Here is a 14,469-nt window from a genome sequence, read left to right on the forward strand (position 1 = left end):
AGTACTACAAGACAGAAAAGTACAAGAGGTCATTTCTGCCAGCAGCCATCGCCTTCAAAACCGTTCTTATAATTGTTTTTCTTTTGCTTAAAAGAATCAGCTTCCATTACACACCGATTATAGACGATCAATTAAAAGCCCTTTAAAGACAAATGCATGGCTCTTATTATGAAGGCGAAATGTCGTGTGACGTCTTTCCGGTTGTCCAAAGTTAATTTCTGGTTACGCCGCTGTGAAGGCTGCTCTACCTCGTCTCAACCTTTAGCTTTTTTGTAAAAAGGACCGAAAACAACTATCTATTTGTAGCAAATATTTAATACTGTTTAACTTTACACAACAGTTGTGTGTGCGTGTTACGTCGCGTGACTTATTTAGTCGTTTTTTGGCGTTTCTGTCGCCAAATATCTTTCGGAACTTGCTAGCGTTAGCCCAGCGGTTAGCCACCATTCATCTGTCAGAGAAAAAGTCGACTGATCGATATCAAAACTATGGATCAAGCAGGAATTACAACAGAAACACCAAAAGTAAGAACCGTTTCCGCCTGTTTTATTTTATTTTTTCATGTGTATTTTGTTTTAAAGTAGCATCTCCTGTAGGCGTTGGCTGCTTTAGCTGCTAATGCTAGCTGTTATCTAACATGGCCTCTGACAGTCTTTTCCTTACTAGTGTCGACACACTTCTCTGATAGGACGTTTGGCACAACTGCACATTAAAATGAGCTGATAGTCATGATGGGTTGGGTAACCTAAAAAAGACTATGAGCAAACACCCACTTATATAACAGATCTCAGTCTTTCTTTATAAATCAGGAGAGGGGCAAATATCCACAATCATTTGTTCTTAAAAAGTAGCCATAAAATAATTCATTTATGTGTTTATTAAATGTTTTACCAATTATACATTTAAGTAAAAATAGTAAATGCAAAAATAAACTAGGGACTGTTAGTATTTATATTTCAGAAACATGTCATGTTCTGTTCTCTCTTTTTATCAATAACTTACTGAAAGCATGTCCAAATGTATTTTCTCAGATGTATGCGGACGATGCTATAATTTATACTCAGGCACAAAATGTCCAGCAAGCCGCTAATACCCTAACAGTTGCATTGTCCTCTGTACACAAATGGATTACCGACTCTTGCCTCTCCCTAAATACCAAGAAGACTGTTTGTATGTACTTCTCAAAACGTAACTTACAGATACTTCAGTCTAATGTATTTCTAAATGGTATAGAACTTGATTTGGTTATGGAATTTAAATACCTTGGAGTAATTTTGGATCCTACATTAACATTTAAAAGTCATGTAAAAAAAAGTAGCACAAATAATCAAATTTAATATCCAAAATTTTCAACATATCAGAAATAACTTAAACTTAAATGCAGCCAAGATGTTTTTTTTTCTATGATCATCTCTCACATGGATTATTGTTTAACCAGTTGGTCACTTGCCTGTCCTACAACTCTTAAAACCGTGGAAACTCTATATAAAAGATCACTGAAAATACTTCATTAAAAACAGCAATCGCACCATTACTGCAACATTTTAAGAAAACTCAAGTTACTGAATTTCCAGAATATGATATATTTAAAAAAACACTTGTCTGATTTATAAGGTGCTACACTCTCTAGCACCCCCTCCACTGGGAGATTTCATTAGACGTTGCATTAGTGTACAGAGGACAACGAGAGCCACCACTAGAGGAGATGTGATTATCCCACACAGACACACCTCTTTTGGTCGGGGTGTGTTATCTGTCCAAGGTGGAAAGCTATGGAATAATCTACCACAAACATTAAGAGAATGTCCTACATATAACTCATTTAAGGCCCAATTAAAAAGTTGGCTTTGGTCAAATCAGGAGTGTACTCACATGTAACACACACTGTAACGTACAATAAGCAAAACTCTGAAGGGCTCTGTGAGTATGTGGTGATATTGAGCTTCGATAAGTATGAGTGTTTGTAATTGTGCATGTGAATGTACTGTTTTAAACATGGCGCTGTGCGAGCAGCTGCGTGCTACGGCGGCTCTGCCTTCTCTATTCCTTTTTTTAGTGTTTTATATGGTTCTTAGACGTGGTTTTCTTTTTTCCTTTACAGTAGTCAGTACCAGGTGCAATTCTGCACATGGGAAACCTACTTTTATTGTTTTTCTATTTGGATTTCTGCTTCTTTTGGCACTTTTCCAAACTTCGGCGGGGGACACCTTTGGTTTCAGCCACGGCTCCATTGTTTACACCAGGGACCAGCTGTTAGCTCTGAGCGGCACTGCTCTTCTCTACGCGGAGAAGCCGGAGATTCCCGCGGAGATACGGAGAAAAAGAAGAGGCTGCAGAGCAGGAAGAAAGCTCCAGGAGAGGAAACGGAGGTACAGGCCATATTTACCCTCCGTGATTATGGGAAACGTTCGTTCCCTCTCTAACAAGACCGAGGAGCTCACGGCGCTGACCCGGCTACAGCGGGAGTTCAGGGAATGTGGCCTCATGTGTCTAACGGAGACGTGGCTGAATGGACTTATTCCGGACTCTGTGGTTTCCCTGGATGGATTTAAACTTTCGCGCGCGGACAGGAGTGCGGCGGAGAGTGGTAAGAGGAAAGGCGGGGGACTCGCGGTGTATGTCAACGAGAGATGGTGCAACCCGGCGCACGTCTGTGTAAAGGAACAGCTCTGCACCAGGGACATTGAGTTACTCGCTGTGGGTATGCGGCCGTATTACCTCCCGAGGGAGTTTTCACACGTTATACTGTTTAATGTGTACATCCCTCCCTCGGCTGATGCAGCAGCTGCTTGTGAGCTGCTCCACAGCGCAGTGACTCGGATGCAGACTCGCTACCCGCAGTCCCTCCTGCTGATCAGCGGGGATTTCAATCACACCTCGCTCTCTGCCACTCTCCCTACTTTCGTCCAGTACGTGAAGTGCCACACCAGGGAGAACAAGACGCTGGACTTACTGTATGCTAATGTGAAGGACGCATACACCTCCGCCCCCCTCCCCCCGCTTGGACGCTCTGATCACAACCTCGTACATCTGCTCCCTGAATACACACCCAGGGTGAGAAGACAGCTGGCACAGAAGAAGTCTGTGAAAGTGTGGACCGATGAGGCCAATGAGAGACTGAGAGACTGTTTCCAAACCACAGACTGGGAGACACTCTGCAGCTCTCATGGAGAGGACATTGATGGCCTGACCCACTGCATCACGGACTACATCAGCTTCTGTGTGGAGAACACTGTGCCAACCCGGAGGGTGCGGTGTTTCTCCAACAACAAACCCTGGGTGACCCCTGAGCTTAAAGTCCTGCTGAACCAGAAGAAGAGGGCTTTCATTTCAGGGGACAGAGAGGAGCAGAGGAGAGTTCAGCATGAACTCCAGTACAAGATCAGGCGAGCCAAGGACAGCTACAGGAAGAAGCTGGAGGAGCGTCTGGAGCAGAAGAACACACGGGACGTGTGGAGAGGGCTGAAGGAGATCTCTGGATTTGGACAGAGTGGTGCCAGAGGGACAGCTGATGGAGACCAGCGCTGGGACAATGATTTAAATCTGTTTTTTAACAGATTTGATTCAAACCCCACTCTCCCTGCCCCCCCTCCCCCCTCTTCACACATCCCCAGTCCAGCGTCTACCATCACCTTCCCCCGACCACCTTCATCTTCACCTCCACTTTCACCTACCCCCCATCTCCACTCCACACCAATGGACTCGACCACCAGCCCCCCACTGCCCTCCACCTCCCCCCTCTCCTTTACATCGGCCCAGGTGAGGAGAGAACTGAGGCGGCTGAAGAACAGGAAAGCTGCAGGACCCGACGGCATCAGCCCCAGGCTGCTCAGGACCTGTGCAGACCAGCTCTGTGAGGTGCTCAGGTACATCTTTAACCTGAGCCTCAGCCTGGAGAAGGTCCCTGTCCTGTGGAAGACCTCCTGTGTGGTTCCGGTTCCTAAGATATCACACGCGAAGGAACCGAACCATTACAGACCCGTCGCCTTGACCTCCCACCTGATGAAGACCATGGAGAGGCTCATCCTCGGTCACCTCCGCTCCGTGGTGTGCACCGCGATGGACCCGCTGCAGTTTGCCTACAGGCCAAACATCGGGGTGGATGATGCTGTCATCTACCTACTGCACAGGGCGCTGGCTCACCTGGAGACCGCTGGGAGCGTCGTGAGAGTCATGTTTTTTGACTTCTCCAGTGCGTTTAACACCATCCAGCCAGCGCTGCTGCGGGGGAAGCTGGAAGGAGCTGGAGTGGATGGAAAGTTAGCTGCGTGGACCATCGACTACCTCACCAACCGGCCACAGTACGTGCGTCTGCAGAACTGTGTGTCTGAGGTGGTAGTCTGCAGCACGGGGGCCCCTCAGGGAACAGTGCTCTCACCGTTCCTCTTCACCCTTTACACCTCGGACTTCACCTACAACACCAGCAGCTGTCATCTCCAGAAGTTCTCTGACGACTCAGCCATTGTGGGCTGTGTGTCTGAGGGGAACGAGCTGGAGTACCGGTCAGTCATCAGGGACTTTGTGGACTGGTGTGAGCGCAACCACCTGTGCTTAAACACCAGTAAGACCATGGAGATGGTGATTGACTTCCGGAGAAGGACACTACCCCACACACCGGTGAACATCCAGGGGAAGGACATTGACCGGGTGGACAGTTTCAAGTACCTGGGTGTTCACCTCAACAATAAACTGGACTGGTCACACCACACAGACGCCCTGTACAAGAAGGGCCAGAGTCGCCTCCACCTCCTGAGGAGACTGAGGTCCTTTGGAGTATGCAGGCCTCTGCTAAGGACATTTTATGACTCTGTGGTAGCCTCTGCTGTCCTCTACGCCGTTGTCTGCTGGGGAGCGAGCAGCACCGACCGGGACAGGAAGAGACTGAACAAGCTGGTCAGGAGGGCCAGCTCTGTCCTGGGCTGCCCGCTGGACTCTGTGGAGGAGGTGGGTGAGAGGAGGATGTTGGCCAAGCTCACATCCATCATGGACAACACCTCTCACCCGCTGCACCAGACTGTGGGGGGGCTGAGCAGCTCCTTCAGCAGCAGACTGAGACACCCTCAGTGTAGGAAGGAGCGCTACCGCAGGTCCTTCATTCCCACTGCTGTCAGACTGTACAACTTGTCTGTATAGTCATATTACTGTGTAATATTTATTTATATTTTACTGTGCAATACCCCCCATTATCAATGTCATCATATTCTTCATATCCCACCATCACCATGTAAATATGTATATAGTCTGTGAGGTTGTTGTTATATTTTATTTTATTTTATGTATGGATGTAGTGTGTGTGTGTGTATGTATATATATATATATGTATATATATATATATATATATATATATATATATATAATGTATGTGTGTATGTATGTATGTGTGTATGTATGTATGTATATATATATATCTTTATATTATAACGGTACATATTTTTGCTTTTCTTAGACTTGTAAATAATTTCTATTGCACTTTCTTGCTGTGATGCATGTTCACCTTATTTTGCCTCTCTGTACTTTATTCTATAACAAGAGCTGCTGTAACAAGTGAATTTCTCCACTGTGAGATAATAAAGTCTAATCTAATCTAATCTAATCTAATCTAATAAGAATGTGTATTTTTTTATATTGGTTTGTAAATACAAATTGTTTCTATAGTGTATTATATTGTTCTCCCATTCCCCCCAAATCCCCGGGACAACGAATGGAAATTAGCATTTGCTATAATCCGGTATGTTTACATTCATGCTGTATAAGCCTGTCTGTTCATTAACATGCACTATCCCACTCAAATAAATAAAAATAATAAAAAAAACTGTTTTTAATCTAAAGTAAAGTAACTAAAGTGGCTGAAAAGTATGTAAAGTGGATTTTAAAGTGGGTTTTCAGTGTCCTGGTCAAGAGGCTGAGGCTCCATTAGCTTTACTACAAACATACAAAATAATATGTGTGCTGTAAAGGATGAATTAAGAAAACATCTGCGATGACAGAATGAAAAATAAATGAAAACAAAAACAAATCCTCTCATTGTTGAGGTCCAGCAACACATTTACAGCCTTAAACTGATCAGAGATGTCTTAAAGAGTCTGAAGTTAAAGAAGACCATTCAGAATCAGTTTAAGGACATCTGTGTCCGGCTACAAAATCCTTTTTATTTTAAGATTTTCTTCACACTCCAAGCTAAGAAATAGTCCGTTTAAGTCTTGTCCTTATCAAAAGTGTTTCAGGTTTTCTCCTGGGAACCAGTTTGGAGACAAACCTCAACAGTGGATTCCTCCCAACTGTCTTGTCTTACATCTTAACCTTTTTTTGTGGCAGTAATCAAAGGAAATGACCTCATCCAGAGAGGAGTGTCTGACCAGAAGAACCCATTATTACACTATAACCATCAACAATTAATTTTCAAATATAGATCTGACCCCAATCCAGTTTCTGCTTTCTGTCCCAGTGCTCCCAGTTGATCATTGTTCTGTGATTTTATGCTGACTGGTCTTTGCACTAAAAAACAGATAAACAACAAACAAAACAAAAGTCCATCCTTACAATTAAGAGGCAACAGTGCAGCAGTCAGGTGCTGCTAACCATATAAACTTGATCATCAGTGTGAGCACCTCCATAAAAGCAAAAGATTTGGTAGTTTACTCATCTGATGCATTCAGGTGTGTGTTGAGACCATTTGAAGAGGGAGAGACGTCAGCAATAACGTCAGGAAAGCAGTAGAGAATCATAATAAAAGAATTCTACAATCAAACGTCAGTCTGTGTGTCGGTTGAAACGGGCTCCTGCAGCAGGACAACGGTCCCAAACACGGCAGCAGGTCTGCAGCAGAATGGCTGAAAAGGAAAGAACGTTCAGAGTTTTGCATAAACAAATGCTGCAAACCTCAATAAACTCAAGAAACTTTGGAAAGAAAAGTAGAAAAATTTTCTCCACTATGAAGTGAGAGACTAATAACATCATTTAGAAAGACATTTCTACCAGTTAGTGCTACTAAAATTAGTTCTACATGCTGTTAATCACTAAATTTTGTTAAATTAGTTATAATATGCTGTTTTTTGTTAGTTTTTTTTTAAGACCTGGAAAGATGCAGATCATGTTATTTATCTCCTGAAAAGCATGTCTTTATCCTTGTATGCATTACTTGAGATTTTATTATTCTTTTTAACATAATTATTGAAGTAATCACTGATAATGACGTCATTTTTAACATCAACGTCCTAATGTGTCTAAACACACTGAAATCTACTGACAGAAAATGTGGAAACTAACTGTGATGAGCGGTGCGTAGTTCTGTGGATTTAATGTGTTTTTCTCCAGAGCCCGTGGGGTTCGGTGGCCCCGGCAGCTCCCGCCTGCTCTCTGACTGAGGTGATGAGTGAACAGCTGGCCAGACAACTAGATGAAGAGAATAACGTCTTCCCCTCTCTGTCAGAGTGAGTCCTCCTCTCCATCACACGTGTTTATCTTTGTTTTCAGACATGAGGGCGTTAAGCTGTGATACATGACTTCACATTTCACCGCTGCAACTCTGGACGCAAGCAGTAAAAGTTTGAAATATTTCTAGTCTTTAATCCAAAACATATTTGAGGAAATCATTTATATTTTCTTATAGAGGCTAAATTCAGAGAAAACAGGAGGAATTTTGTTAATAAAATAGTTTATATGCTAACAGAATCAGCTGAGTTATTTTAAGCCTAAAAACTCTGGCAATCTGAACGCTGTCTGCAGTTTGTCAGGAGCTGCTGTGTGTAACTCTCTGGGGTGAATATCTTACCCTTTATGATATGAGACTTGTCAGTATTGAAACATGGTACTTTATCTCAGTTGGTGTCAAGCAGGTCAGAGTTTTTACCACAGACAACACAGCCCCAGTAGTTTTCTTCAGTTGTCTTTAATTATAACCCACAGCATTTAAATCTGGAGCCGACGGAGCAAATTTCTGAAGAATGAATTTATGCTTCAACCTCTGCTCTCATCCTCACCGTCAGTGCTTTCTGCTCTGATTTCCTCTCAGTCCTGGAGCCGATCTGCTCCAGTCGGACGACGTTCCCGACACGACCAGCGACCTGATGCTCGCCCAGATGCTGCAGATGCAGTTTGACCGCGAGTCTGACAACCAGCTCCGCCGCGAAGAGAAGAAATTCAACGGTGACAGCAAAGGTAAAACTCCCATGCTCGGATTCAGTTAGCAAACTTTTTAGGTGCGTTAGGGTTTTTTTTTCCTGCTGTGAGAAGAATCTTTACCACAAATACACAAAACAAAGAACAGAACACGAACCTTTGATGATTGCTGACAGTTTGTGTTTTGATGCTTCTGTCCAGTGTCCATCTCCTTCGAGAACTACCGCATGGTGCATCCTTATGAGGGCAGCGACAGCTCTGAGGATGAGGTGGACTGGCAGGACACAAGACACGACCCCTACAGAGCTGGTAACGCTTCTTTTCCACAAGTTGTGTTTCCACAAAATATACCTCTAACTTTAAATCTGTGTGTGATGATTCAGAGAAGCCTCAGGTCACACCCAGGAAGGGCTTCACAGGGAAGGGCAAGAACATCACCACCAAGCACGACGAGGACACCTGCGGCCGAAAAAACACAGCTCGTATGGACAATGTAAGACGAGTGCTCATCTGTTCCATCAGATCCACTAAGAGTCTGAAATGTCTCTTGTTTGAAGTTTAACATTTGAAATAACCTCATGGCTGAGTAGCTTTTTTGTTAATAAACAAGAATATTGAGCCAGACGGGATGTTGGTTTTTAGTTCTGAAAGCTCTCTTGTTGTCCTGCAGTTTGCTCCAGAGGTGCACGTCGGCGACGGTCTGGGGATGGACCTGAAGTTGTCCAATCAGGTGTTTAACTCCCTGAAGCAACACTGCTACAGCGAGCAGAGACGTAGCGCCAAACTGCACGAAAAGAAGGAGCACTCCACCGCCGTGCGTAGACAGAAACGTCTCCCTCTTCTGTTCCTGAAGCTTTAAAAACAAAAACCCTGCTGACGAGCTGCTGTTTTAAACTCCTTCATCTCACCTCAGGAACAAGCCGTGGACCCTCGCACTCGTCTGCTGATGTACAAGATGGTGAATTCTGGTGTGCTGGAAAACATCAACGGCTGCATCAGCACCGGAAAAGAGTCGGTCGTGTTCCACGCTGATGGAGGAAGGTGAGCACGTGGACTGTAGAGACAGTTTGTAAAGAATTAAAGAAAAAGATGGCATAAATCACATTTAATGATTCATAAAATCTGTACACTGATTTACACTACTCTGATATGTGTGTGTTATCAGCCTGGAGGAGCAGTCGGTCCCTCATGAGGTGGTGCTGAAAGTCTTTAAAACAACGTTGAATGAGTTTAAAAGCAGAGACCGCTACATCAAAGACGACTATCGCTTCATAGATCGCTTCAGCAAGCTGAACCCGAGGAAGATCGTCAGGCTGTGGGCCGAGAAGGAGATGCACAACCTGACCAGGTAACCAAACTCTACAGAGCACCTTACAGACACCCTTGTTTCAACAGCTACACTTTTTTACCAGAAGTATTGACTCACCTGCCTTGACTCTCGTATGAATTTAACAGGCATCCCATTCTTAATCAGATGAGCTCAGTATGACATTGGCATAATTCCTTTGCAGCTATAACAGTTTCAACTCTTCTGGGAAGGTTTTCCTCAAGTTTAGGAGTGTGTTTAAAGGAATTTTTGACCATTCCTCCAGAAGGAATGTGTGAGGTCAGACACTGATGCTGGAGCAGAAGTCCTGGCTCCCAGCCTCCGCTCTAATTCATCCCAAAGGTCTCCTATCAGGTTGAGGTCAGGACTCTGTGCAGGCCGATCAGGTTCATCCACACCGAACTCCTCATCCAGGTCTTCATGGACCTGCTTTGCGCACTGGTGCACAGTCAGGTTGGAACAGGAAAGGGCCGTTCCCAAACTGTTCCCACAAAGTTGGGAGCATGGAATTGTCTAAAATCTCTTCGTAGGCTGAATCATTCAGAGTTCCTTTCAGGCTAGCTCCTGGAAAACAACCCCAACCATAATGTTCTGGTCCAGCTTTCCTGATGGAAGCGGTGCAAACGGTGCATGGCCCAGGTGGGTGGGGTCAGTTGCATTGTGTCTGGCCCCCTTCTGGACTCGGTGTAGACCAGATCAGGTAGACGGTGGCCCTCAATCCCCTGTCCTCACCAGCCAGGCTAAGTTCTGTGCTGTGCAGCTGCCGTACCGTCACACTGAGACACAGGATGCTCTCCATGGAGGCTCTGTAGACGTTCACCAGCAGCTGAGAAGAGAGTCCCGTCGCTTCACCTTCCTGAGGAAGAAGAGCTGTTGGTGTGGTGGATGGCAGAGCGGTCCTGTGTGAAGATGGCGAAGAGGGCGGAGCTGAGCACACGGCAGCGTTCCAGTGGTGAGGATCAGTGGTGAAGATGCTGACTTCCCTATCCTCACCACCTGGGTCTGTTGGTGAGGAAGTCCCTGATCCAGGTGCAGAATGATGCTGGCAGACCAGCTTGTGAAAGCTTCCCCATTCCAACCTGAATGGGTCTGGTGGTGGGTTTGGTCCTGCAGATCTGAGGTCTGTAGGCAGTGATCAGCTCCACTTCTGGATGTTACAGTGCACCTGGTCCAATATTTGTAAAGTGGATGAATTATTTTAAGAGCTGCCAGATTATACCCAAGCTTAATTATTTTTTTTTATTTACAGCTGTTAGCAGTAATGTTTCATATGTAGCTGCAGTCTGTCAAAAAAACAAAGATTCAGCCAGTTCGGTGGCTGGAGTGGTACCAGTTAGAGTTTTTTAGCTAATATTTGGATGCTGAGAGACTCCAGATGAATGCGTTTGTTCCAACATGGAGATGCTCTTCATCATTTCAGCTGGATGCTGTTTCTGCTCTGCTCTTAACGTTTGTCTGCTTTTCACTGGAAATGCTGATTACTGCCGTCTGGATAATATAAGAGGGAAAATGTGTCTCTGACAGGGTTGGGATTATTTGTTTTCTTCCAAAAGCAGCTTTTTATGGTCTTCTGGCCTGTTTGACCTGGTTCATGTTCTACTTTAATGTCAGCAAGAGCCCGAGTTTAACCAGAGGCTTCAGTCTGTGAAGTTCATCCAGCAGATGTGGGTTTTTCTTTCCTCATTTGGACCATAAAGCATGGTTTTATAACACTGTCGTTTCAGGATGAAGAAAGCGGGGATTCCCTGTCCGGAGGTGGTGCTGTTGAAGAAACACATCCTGGTGATGTCGTTTATCGGTAAAGACCACGTTCCTGCTCCTAAACTCAAAGACGCCATCTTGGGCTCAGAGGACATGAAGAGTGCCTACCACCAGGTCCTACATGTATGTACATGAAGTACACCTAACTACAACCTCTACAAACACTAAAGACTGAAACGATATCTCTTTGTCAGAAATAATTTAGTCTTTTTTTGTCTGTTTTGTCTTGCAACCATATATTTAATGAGCAGATCCTTAATAACTATTGTTCTTGTATTCCTCTAAGAACCAGTACTGTGTACGGATGTAATGTATTTGTTTTAAGACTTCATCTGCTCTGTACGCCAATGGCCTAAATTTTAGTTTTCACATCAGTAAATCCAAACTGCTTTTCATGAAAATATTTCTGTAACCTTTGCAGCTAATTTTAAAGAAAATGACTTCAATGAACAACATTTTTTTAAAAGTCTTAACAGATTATCCTCAATGGTATAATACAGGAGAAATGACTTGAAGTGATTTTTTTTTTTTCATTTCCAGCTGAATGTTGGTGTTTTTAACGGTGACGTCTCTCCACACAGCAACTGACTCATGCAGCTTCTTCCTCTTTGTTTTTAGATGATGCAGCAGTTGTATCAGGAGTGTAATCTGGTTCACGCTGATCTCAGTGAATACAACATGCTGTGGTACGAAGGGAAGGTACGACTACATTATTTACTTGTCTTTCAATTTTTTCTGCATTAACTCTTTAACTTTCTGCACTTTTCTGCTTTGTTTTGTCCACTTAGTTTTTGTCCAATCATCATGTTTCCTACACATTTTTAATCCAGCTCATTGTTGTTGCTCAAGATATTCTTGGAGAATGACTTCCGGAAGGCTTCGAGGAGATTCTGGTCCACCATCCGGCTGCTCAGGAGGGGAAAGCAGTGCTCCATCAACACTGTGTACAGTGGGGATGGGGGGCTGCTGACCTCGACTCGGGACGTTGTGAGGTGGTGGAGGGAATACTTTGAAGACCTTCTCAATCCCACCAATACGTCTTCCGATGAGGAAGCAGAGTCTGGGGTAGCTGGTGCTGGTTCTCCTATCTCTCGGGCTGAGGTCGCTGAGGTGGTTAAAAAACTCCTTGGTGGCAAGGCCCCGGGGCTGGATGAGGTTCGCCCAGAGTTCCTTAAAGCTCTGGATGCTGTAGGGCTGTCTTGGCTGACACGCCTCTGCAGCATCGCGTGGACATCGGGGACAGTTCCCCTGGACTGGCAGACTGGGGTGGTGGTCCCCCTCTTCAAAAAGGGGGACCGGAGGGTGTGCTCCAACTACAGGGGGATCACACTCCTCAGCTTCCCCGGTAAGGTCTATTCAGGGGTGCTGGAAAGGAGGGTCCGTTGGATAGTCGAACCTCTGATTGAGGAGGAGCAGTGTGGTTTTAGTCCCGGTCGTGGCACAGTGGACCAGCTCTGCACCCTCTTCAGGGTCTTTGAGGGGGCATGGGAGTTCGCTCAACCTGCTTAGGCAGCTGCCCCCGCGACTCCGGATAAGCGGAAGAAAATGGATGGATGGACAAACCTCTTTTCTAGAAAAATTAGGAATTTTTTGAAAATGGAACAACGGTCACGAGTACAAAGGCATCATTTTCAGGTCTTCATGGACCAACCTCATTATATTTAGAAATTTTAAACATTTTTAAATGTCGATGCAGCAACACACAAAAAAAGAAGTTGAGAATAAGACAAAAAATGGAAAGTTTTCAATCAGGTGAGGGTGTCAGGATTGGGTACAAAAAGAGCATCCATTACAGGTTAAAGGCCCATTTATTCTCCCATACGTACGTAAATAGCCACGTCCGTTTCAAACGCCATCCGTTGCCGTCCTCAAACCTGCATGCGTGTTTTACGTTGCTGTGGTTGAGTCAGTTCCTCCATTAGGGGGCAGTGCTGAGTTCAGAGTTCACTCCCATGAGCCGACGTCAGTTTCAAGCGCCGTTTAGCAGCGATGATGCGTCGCTATCAGTCTTTCTTCAAAAGCTCGCACAACTTCTACAGTTGTCCTCATCCTCATTCTTCTTCTGCTTTTTTGTTCCCTTTCTGATCTTCTTCGTCGCTTGACGCAGAAGACAGAGCGATACAAACCAGAGAAGGACAGCTAAGCGCCCTGAAAACGGACCAAATTATGCACGCAAGCGATCATTTAGAAAACGGAGAAACTGTCCGTCTGCGTCAAGCATAAATGGGCCTGAGGTCCCTTTAAGTAAGGATGAGTTGTGGCTCACCACTTTGATCTGAACTCCATAGAGTCATCAGTACATTAAAAATAAAATTGGAATATTGGAAAAAGATTCAGGAAGTCTGGACATCCCTTGTGACCTTTAAAGCCTCAGGCAGCAATGCAGGAGAACCAGGACAGTCACATGTTCTCAGGAGGACCTTGAACCATTTAAAAAAAGTTTAAACAAGATAAAAGTTACAGATTTAATTTTTTGTCAGCTTTTAGAAATCTTTCACAGCGTTCCTGGAAAGGCGATTTGTATCCACCGGTCCTGCCGGTCGGCCATGTTCTTCATCTCTCTTCCTCTGTTTGTGTTACTTGGTAAGTTTTCCTGTGAATGACTGGTTCTCTTCCACCGTGTAGGTGTGGCTGATAGATGTCAGTCAGTCCGTCGAGCCCACTCACCCTCACGGTCTGGAGTTCCTCTTCAGAGACTGCAGGAACGTTTCCACGGTAACCACTGTCTTCATGGATGTTAGTGGGTTATAAGCCACAAAGAAAAGCATCAGATTAGTTAAAGCTGGAACGAATAAACTTTTGGCTTTTTTGCTTGAAAATGTACTTAAATGTTCAACTTGATGATTAAAATTCCAGCTACAAAATCTACGTTTTTATGGTCATAAAGTTCATTTAAAGTAATCAAGTACTTCTGTAGTAAAGCTTGTGTTAGTTTTAACAGGAAATGTAGAACATTGAGAAAGTTATACACGTGGGATTCGAGTTTTATTTGACATTTAAAACATGTTTAGTCTTGAACCAGATTAAAGATTTGATCTGGAGCGAAGTGACTGCAGCTGGTTAATGCTGCAGCAGCATCCGTCACCAGCTCTCAGCGGCGTGACCCATCTGTGTTTTTTCAGTTCTTCCAGAAGAGAGGTGTGAGCGAGGCCATGAGCGTGTACCACCTTTTCAATGACGTCACTGGACTGAACATCCCTGTTGGCGCTGAAGACGAGGCCGAGTTCATGGCTGAGGTACGTAGGACTCCATATCTGTTGATA

The 14,469-nt window shown here is 44.6% G+C and overlaps 1 protein-coding gene and 1 long non-coding RNA gene across 2 annotated transcripts in view; one reads left to right on the forward strand and one right to left on the reverse strand.

Moving 5' to 3' along the window:
• Nucleotides 1-196: 196 nt before the first annotated feature.
• Nucleotides 197-14,469, forward strand: part of riok3 (RIO kinase 3 (yeast)) — a 15,387-nt gene continuing 1,114 nt past the window's right edge. The window contains exons 1-12 of the mRNA XM_041968859.1: nt 197-524; nt 7,315-7,430; nt 8,012-8,157; nt 8,320-8,427; nt 8,502-8,611; nt 8,789-8,932; nt 9,032-9,159; nt 9,284-9,466; nt 11,170-11,329; nt 11,825-11,905; nt 13,832-13,921; nt 14,329-14,442. Of these exons, the coding sequence (XP_041824793.1) occupies nt 489-524; nt 7,315-7,430; nt 8,012-8,157; nt 8,320-8,427; nt 8,502-8,611; nt 8,789-8,932; nt 9,032-9,159; nt 9,284-9,466; nt 11,170-11,329; nt 11,825-11,905; nt 13,832-13,921; nt 14,329-14,442 (1,416 nt within the window). The 5' untranslated portion in view covers nt 197-488. The remainder of the gene's footprint in view (nt 525-7,314; nt 7,431-8,011; nt 8,158-8,319; nt 8,428-8,501; nt 8,612-8,788; nt 8,933-9,031; nt 9,160-9,283; nt 9,467-11,169; nt 11,330-11,824; nt 11,906-13,831; nt 13,922-14,328; nt 14,443-14,469) is intronic.
• The window catches only part of LOC121629243, a 24,513-nt gene continuing 16,989 nt past the window's right edge, over nt 6,946-14,469 (reverse strand). The window contains exon 3 of the long non-coding RNA XR_006008348.1: nt 6,946-7,016. This is a non-coding gene — a long non-coding RNA (uncharacterized LOC121629243). The remainder of the gene's footprint in view (nt 7,017-14,469) is intronic.

This window comes from Melanotaenia boesemani, chromosome 18, assembly GCF_017639745.1.
Source record: "Melanotaenia boesemani isolate fMelBoe1 chromosome 18, fMelBoe1.pri, whole genome shotgun sequence".
Classification (NCBI taxonomy): domain Eukaryota; kingdom Metazoa; phylum Chordata; class Actinopteri; order Atheriniformes; family Melanotaeniidae; genus Melanotaenia; species Melanotaenia boesemani.